General features: G+C 36.3%; 1 protein-coding gene across 1 annotated transcript in view; it reads left to right on the top strand.

The window, feature by feature from the left end:
* The first annotated feature begins 538 nt into the window (after positions 1–538).
* The window catches only part of LOC107731544 (atrial natriuretic peptide receptor 1-like), a 97,645-nt gene continuing 89,886 nt past the window's right edge, over positions 539–8,297 (top strand). Inside the window, exons 1-2 of the mRNA XM_016542660.1 lie at positions 539–1,151; positions 1,748–2,524. Coding sequence (XP_016398146.1) covers positions 1,777–2,524 — 748 coding nt within the window. The 5' untranslated portion in view covers positions 539–1,151; positions 1,748–1,776. The remainder of the gene's footprint in view (positions 1,152–1,747; positions 2,525–8,297) is intronic.

The following is an 8,297-nucleotide window of genomic DNA, read 5'->3' as shown; positions in this document are numbered from 1 at the left end:
TAAAGTGGCTGCTCATCCTGTGTAGGGCACAGTGATCTTGTAGCTACAACAAACATATGTCAAACAGCAATGTAATTCCTAAACAAATGATTAATTCACAATTAATGAGCCACAAATGTCCTAATCGGTCAGTATTCATTTAAAACACACACACACACACACACAATATATATATATGACCATAAATGTATATGGTAACCATTTATTAAATATTGGGGTAAGCAAATGTATAAAAGCAAAATTGTACATTTTTTAAAACAGAAATACATTTTAAAATTAAGAATAAATTAGGAATGAATGTTCTATCTATCTATCTGTCTGTCTGTCTGTCTGTCTATCTGTCTATCTATTTGAGGTTCTGATGACAGAATGGGGTAATGATGCCACATGGCTGCGCAACAGTGCTGTAAACATTCTTTCTACACCTCTCTTTCTCCTCCTCCTCATCCTCCTCTCCCGCCTGCACTTAAGGTCGCACACTGTGTCATTCCCTCTCTCAGTTCTCTCCTCCTCCCACCTAGAGCTTCACGTCGCTTTGACTGACCCAACACTCAGTGGATGAGCCTGAGGGGAGAACAGCCTTCAAACACAGACTGTGCCTCACAATAAACCCACACGTTTCATTTTATTTTATAAAATCTTTGCGTTTTTCCTCATGAAGATTCGAGTTTTGTAGATGCAAACGTGAACGTAATTTTTACGTTGATTTCACTTTTGTTGTGCCATCGCGCGCATACTGAATCAAATCCACACCCGCTGAGATTTGCCCATCTTCTCCAGTCGGGAAAACAGCAAGGAGAAGAGGACACGTTCAATAATTTTTAACTAAAGAAGCCTCGATACTCATTAACAAAGTTTCCAAGAAATTCACATGCGCACCAGGAAAGGGAAAGATTTCCTCTTTACGAATCCCGTTTCCTCAGCACGTTCGGAGAAAGAAGGGAGCTTGAGAAATCATGCTGATTTCTGTGGAGAGGGTCAAGATACTAAAGTTTCACTCCTGTAAATTGGATGAGTCGGTTTGAGCTGAAAAAAATCGACGCGTTTTCTCCGAGAGATGCGCGCCGCATTCACGAGACACGGATTTTAATTTACAGAGGAAGGCAAGGATTACAGAGGGATTATGACACCAAATGACGACCTGATCTGTGGTAAAATATTATTTAAACTAATTTTATTGTTTTTGACTATTGAAAATTATGTTTTATATCAAAGGTGTGTTTTAATATATTAGGTTGAAGTGAGAGCGCGCTCTTGCGTCCCCGTCGACTACGCTGGTAAATGTTGTTCTCTATACACTTGCGTTACGTTTAAGAAGTCCAACGTTTTCTTCTTCTTCCAGTTTTGCTTTTTAAGGTGTGTAAAATGAAAAGTTAAACTTTTAAAAACGTGACTCCAGACCCCGTGGTTTAGTTTAATTCGGTTGTGAGCGCTCCGTCCAGATGTTGTTGAACGCCAGAACGCGTCATATGTGTTTACTATTACACAGCGTAGTCTTCTCAGTTATGCTATCATGCAACTCTCATTTCTCAAGAGAACAACTTTTTCTTAGTGTGAATAACTTTTTAATTATCTGAAGAATCTTTTGCACTGAAGAAACTCTAACACTGCTTATTGTTGTAGCCATTTTTAGTTGTATACAGTTTATTTTCTTGTTTCATTTCTGTCGACAATAACTGTGAATGGTGGGCATTTTCAGTTCTGCTAAAAGTATGTCTCAAGTGGGTCTCTGTTTTGATGTTTTCAGAGTCTTAGTCCTTCCCATTCATTTTGAGAATGGAAGTGTTCCGGATGGGGCCGCTGAGGCTCACTCTTCTAGTTCTGCTGAGCGGTGTGTCATTTGGAGTGGTTGAACTGGAGCCGCTCGCTCAAAAGCAGCCTCAGTCACTCCATCCCCATCCGCCTCAACAGAACATCACCCTGGCAGTCATCCTGCCTCTACACAACACAGAGTACCCCTGGGCATGGCCTCGGGTTGGCCCTGCCTTGCACTGGGCCCTGGACAAGGTGAACTCTGACCCCAACCTGCTGCCAGGCTACCATCTACAACTGGTCTTCAACAGCAGCGAAAACAAGGAAGGAGTGTGTTCGGATTCAGTGGCTCCTCTCGTGGCCGTGGACCTGAAGTTCTCATATAACCCCTGGGCTTTCATCGGGCCGGGTTGTGACTACTCTTCCTCACCTGTAGCCCGTTTCACCACACATTGGGAGGTTCCGATGATCACAGGTGGGGCGAGAGCACTGGGTTTCAATTTGTACTCTTCCATCACCAACATCGGCCCCACGCACAAGAAGCTGGGCGAGTTTGTGGCCAGGATGCACCGGCATTTCGGTTGGCACAAACACGCTATGCTCATGTTTAGCGATAATAAGAACGACGACCGGCCGTGCTACTTTGCCGTGGAGGGGCTGTACACACAGATGCGAGATGACAACATCACAGCAGATGACATGGTGTTTAATGAAGATGATGAACCCATCCGTTATGAAGTGCTTCTCCGGGACATCAGCCAGAAAGCCCGTGGTAAGTGTAACATGCGGTGGGGGGGGGGTCAAGGAGGAATGAAAGGCTGGTGTTAAATGTCACATTTGTCAAATGTAAAAGCTCTTGCTCACATTATCTGGCTGTCATTGGTTTGAAGAAGCTCATCTCATTGTTTTCATTGTCCCACAGCAGCGTAATACAGTTGCCAGTCCCATTTGGAGTGATAAATACCCTTGTGAAAAAGAAGTGTTCTTAATTGTACTGAATGCTCAATTGGAGTGTTTGAAACTTAAAAATATATTTTTAAAAACTTAAAAGCAGAGAATATAGTATTAATGAAGTAAAAGGCCACTTAAAGAGAGTACACTTTCATGCACTTTGTAATAATGTCAAATTAAAAGTTTAATTTTAAAGTACATTTTAAATCATTATGTTTTAATAATCTTTTGTTGTGCTTTAAAGTACAATTATTTTGAAGTGTTATTTAACACTAAAGTACTTGATTATAATTCTGTAATGTGTTAACTGCGGTGTGTTATTTGATATAACATTTTAAATCAGTTTAAATTTACTAAATTATGACTTAATCATTACAAAATATGTGTAATTACAAAATATATAATCAAAAAGACCATAGAAGCAATCTAAAAAACACAATATAATTAATTATGAAAGTCTTACTTTAGTGGGTCAAAAACACTCGTAAGTTTACTTAATTGCATTTAATATAAATTTAAACTATAATACATTTTCATTTATGACATGCAGTTAAGTGTCTGAAAACATTGCATTCAGTTTATTCTTTTAAAGTTATTTCCATAATAAGTAGGGTAAACGTACCTATTAAGCTCACGTACCCATTAAGCACACTTCCATTTTTGAGATCAGATTATAAAAAGAAAAAATAATTGATTATCCTACTTGATGTCTTAACCACTTTGGGTAAGTTTCACTACTTATTGTAAAATTAAGAGATTAATGTTCAGACTTTTGCATATTATAACCTTGAACTTGGATGTGGGAAATAATTACATTAGATCCAAAAGAGAGTTTTAGCAGCATAGCGCAGATGCTACAGAACACAGTTAGCTGACTAGCTGTGTAAGATTGTGTGCTACGCTAATATATTACTTCACAGGCATTACTGGCTTGTACTTTTACATCCATAATATTATAAATTGTCAGTTTATTGCTGGTCTGTGGTCTTACAGTGCTGTAATTTTTTAAAGATTTCATATTATTTTAAGGTGAGCTTAAAGGGTTCACTACTATGAAAATCACACAGCTTCAGTGTGACATCAGTAAGAAAAAGTATAATTTCATAGATATTGTTAATAATAGTTGTTCATATTAAAATATGTATGAACTTAATACATGACCTACATTATTTATTTAGCAAAATCCTGTCATTTTAATAAATATTACATGAAATGTATTACAAATTGTTGCTGCTCCAATTAAGCTCAGTGTGCTCTCTTTAAGCTGTTCTACATTAAACGTCTATGTAAATACTTCATAAACAGACTTTACATAGCCTATAAACTGATGGTTGTCACTTTAAGTTAAGTTAATTGATTTTCTATGGATTCTGTCGACTCAAATCTGCAGACTGGCTCTGACCTTCGGCAACTAGCATCAACTTCTCCAGACTGTAAATCAGTGGAAAATCGGGGCAAAAATCATGTAGTGTATTCCAGACTTAAGAGACTATAGATAAGTTTCTGTGTTCATCCCCATGAATTAAATGTTTTATTGGTTTGTTTTATTTGATTTTTGAATGTGTTACTTAGCTTGAACGTGGACTAGTATAGATGTTGCAATGTGCTTAAATGACACTTCATTATGAATATAACTGATCGACTTGAATACCTTGTTGCTTGATTTTAGTGTTCTGTTTTTTTTTGTGATTGACATTGCACCTTCAAAAAAAATTTTTTTTTTTACAATTATTCTTTAAAAAATGTACTTAAAATAAACAAGAATTTTTAATAAAACATGATGTGAGCTTAATGGGAACAGGGGTGTGCTTAAAGGGTACAAGCATGTACCCATTAAGCACAGACAGACTTAATCTTAATTGAAATGCTTTTGTCATTTAAAATAAAATTTAATATTTTTGTGTGAGAGATTAATATTTTATTTTAACATAATTTTTTGTACTGAAACCAATATCTTGTTCACTAAAAATGCCTCAATGTAGATTTTGGTGAGTTTAATAGGTATGTTTACCCTACTCTTTTTAAAAGTATGATAAAGTGTATTTTTCACAAGGGTATGGTTGTGTTCGATTATGAAAGAGACTTGAATCATAATCAGACTCACTACTTGAAATATAAAGTCACAGTTTGTTGAGAGATTTTTGAGAGTAAGTTCAGTTGATAATGTGCTTTATGAATAGACCTGCTGTCATCACATCATTGATATGCAGTACATAATTTCATTCCTGTCTATCACTAATGTGAGTGCTACAAACCTCTCTCAGGTTATGAAAAATGAAAAATATTGTGAGGCTGGGGAGTTTGGAAAGGATTGGAACCAGTGTTTTGAAATGCCAAACAGTTGAGAATAAGAATCAAATCCGTGAAGACAAAATTAGTTTTGATATTTGCTACAGGTATATGGTTTTCTTTCTCTGTGGTAACATGCATTATTATATGAATTGGAGAAGAGGATTGTCTCTGATGCCTGTCTATGCAGACGTTATTTTATCCGTTCTTGTCACCCTTTAAATATACTATACTATTTGAGAGTCACACCTGGTATAAAAATTGAATATATCTCAAACATTAGCTAAGTTTAGATGCAACCAAATAATTCATTAGTAATGGGACTGAAAATTCTTTATGTAAACAAACACCTCAATCAATTGATCTGAATGAAATTTCAATGGGATTGGAATGGGTGGTGCACACCTGAAATAATGTGATCAATAGGAAAGAATTTAAGCACAGAAATGCTTGAATTTGACAGTTTTCTCAGTCAAAATAAAACCTACCTTGTGTACATGCGGAGTGCTGTGATGTGTATGTTTTCAAACGTTTTATGTCTTATGAACATGCGTATGTTTAAGTAAATCTTATGTTACAAACTGGTAAATGGAGACTGAATGCTTACTAAATATTTGCTAAAAAAAAGCTCTTTTGATGTATATGTCAGCTGTCTTTTTAGATATGTCATCATGATAAAAAGTACAGTTATACTTGCAGTAGCTCCGGTAACATTCACTTTGGCTTTATCTGGTTCTGAACATGGCAACTGCGCTTATGTTGAGGTTTTGTTTGGAATACATGAACTAAAAGTTTAGGGTTCATGTGAACAGAAATGTCAGAATCTGAAATTGGATTGGATTCATCCAAACATACATAACTATTGACTGCATGAACACAGCCAACTTGTTTAATCGTAAAAAAAAAAAAAAAAAATACAATTTACAAAAATACAAATAGTAGCATTTTCTTTCTACTTACTGAATGTCAGCTTCTATTTGTTCATAGAGTTGTGTGCTCTCAAAATATGTTTAAATGAGTAAATAAAAAATAATTACAACAAAAAGTATAATAAAGATAATAACTAGGGCATTGCTAGGTGGTTATTTTGGTGTTACTGCTGTGGGGTTAGTAGGATATTCTTGGTGGTTGGTAGGGTGATGGGATGTTGCTATGGTGTTCAGGATTTTTGCTATGGGGTTGGTAGGGTATTCTGGGTGGTTGCTAGGGTGTTTTGGGTGGTTACAAAATACAAAAATAAAATAATTAGGCTATATAGTAATGAAAATATAATAAACAAAAAAAAAACTGCATCAATTGGATATTTCAGAGGTTGAATATGACAAATTACAAAAGTACTTGGGATGCACAATACCATTTGTTTTCAGAACCGATCCGATACCAAAAATTCTGAGTATCGGCTGATACCAATAACGATCTGATACAGCACAGTTTTTTTTTTAATCAATATAGAATTTCTATACCTCTGTGTGTTAACCTGATCATCACTGTTTTGTATGTTAAACACAATCTACTAAATATAGACAACTTCATTATACAGAAAAATAACAAATGAAAAAAATGTTACACATTGCTCTTTGTATTGTTGTAAAATGCATTTATGAAAAACAATAAATGTATTTATTTATATATAAATATATACTATAAAATTAAAAGACATTTCTTTTAAATGTATAGCACAGTAATGAGGCAGCAACATATGATAGATAGGACAGAACAGAACAAGAAAGGCTATTAACAATCTTTCATTGCGCAAAAGTATTATAACATGAAAGGCTCCAATACAGACCGGCACAAAGCGCTTATGCACATCCCGTGCACAGAATGATGCGCTTGAAGCAATGTGGCATAGAAAAGTTCAAAGCACAAAGGGAAGAAATATTGATGCGTAGTGTATTATATGTGTGATAGAGTCTTTTCTTTTAACAGTTTTAAACTTCAGTTACTGTGCACGTAAAAAAACAATTCATAGTGCTCTCTACTCCAGTGTTGTGATCTAACAGACACCCGGTAGAATATGCTTTAGAAACAGCACTAAACTCCAGCAAGATAAACTTTATGGTGCTTTATAATGTTTTTGTGTCTTTCGTGGGGCTTAATAATAACACAGAATAGTATACGCACAGTATCAGATTTGGATCGGTCTTGTCCGATTCCCAACCCGACAGAAAATGGCAGTATCAGAGCCGATACGGATACTGAGCATCGGATCGGTGCATCCCTAAAAAGTACACCTATAACATCCTATAACAATATGTACTTAGATAACAAAAGAAGAAGAACATTAAACTCGACTGCTAATGCAAATATTGACAGAAATGTGACTGACAGGTTTATAACTAGAGCCTATAGTCTTTTATGAAGTGCAGATTTATTACTCAGGTCTGTCTGTGAGCTGACACAGGTCCTGCACAGGTGAACAGAAACAGGAAGCAGAAGCCCCTCGAGCTCATCTGTGCCTGAGGCTGAGAAATGAGTTCACGCAAGCACTGTTCTGGAGACAATTAACTCAGAAGAGATGCAAAAGCACTCTACCTCGTCCCTGTGCCCCTATTCCCAGGGTCTGAGAAAAACATTTGAGCATTTCATAAAAGTTTGTACGGGTAATAAAATCCTGAGAATATGAAAATTGGAAAGAGACACAAAGGGAGAGACAGAGATATACTGAAATGTCGAGAGGGGAAACAGTACAAACTGAATAATATTGAGAAAATTACTGGCTCATTGTTGGCTTCACACACCAAGAGACATAAGAGTCAAGGTCGTCTCCTCTTCAGGGACAGAATAAAAGGAACTGGCAGACAGGTGGAGATTGATAGATGTAGAGCGGTAAAGAGCTGAGAGAATAGACCAATTATAGGTTTGTAAACATTCAGGATGCGCGCGCATCATGGTTGCAGAAAACCCGGGAGAGATAGCCTTTACGGCTAGAGAATTACACGGATACGGTACAAAATAGTTAGGTTTAAAAAGACTATAGATTATATTGATTAGATGTCATTTTCAAAATGTTCTCCGCATATTACAAGAGCTTGTCACCCAGCGATAAGCACTGTTATTCAACGAAATTGACGTTAGAGAGTGGGATAGTCTTACAGATCCGAAACAGGGATGACGTTTTTTTTGTGGGCGGGGTTTATCTGGTGGCAGAAAATGACGGTTTTCAAGTGGCAGTCTATGGAGCCATGGAATAAAAAAAGGTAAATTTGATTTTATATGTCAAAATTCTGACTTTATTCTCGCAATTCCGAGATTATATCTCACAATTCTAATAAGGAAAAACAACTCGTCATTCTCTCTTTTCC

This window comes from Sinocyclocheilus rhinocerous, unplaced genomic scaffold, assembly GCF_001515625.1.
Source record: "Sinocyclocheilus rhinocerous isolate Xijiao unplaced genomic scaffold, SAMN03320098_v1.1 scaffold429, whole genome shotgun sequence".
NCBI lineage: Eukaryota > Metazoa > Chordata > Actinopteri > Cypriniformes > Cyprinidae > Sinocyclocheilus > Sinocyclocheilus rhinocerous.
Note: the sequence above shows the minus strand (reverse complement) of the source record. Positions and strands in the feature narration are given on the sequence as shown.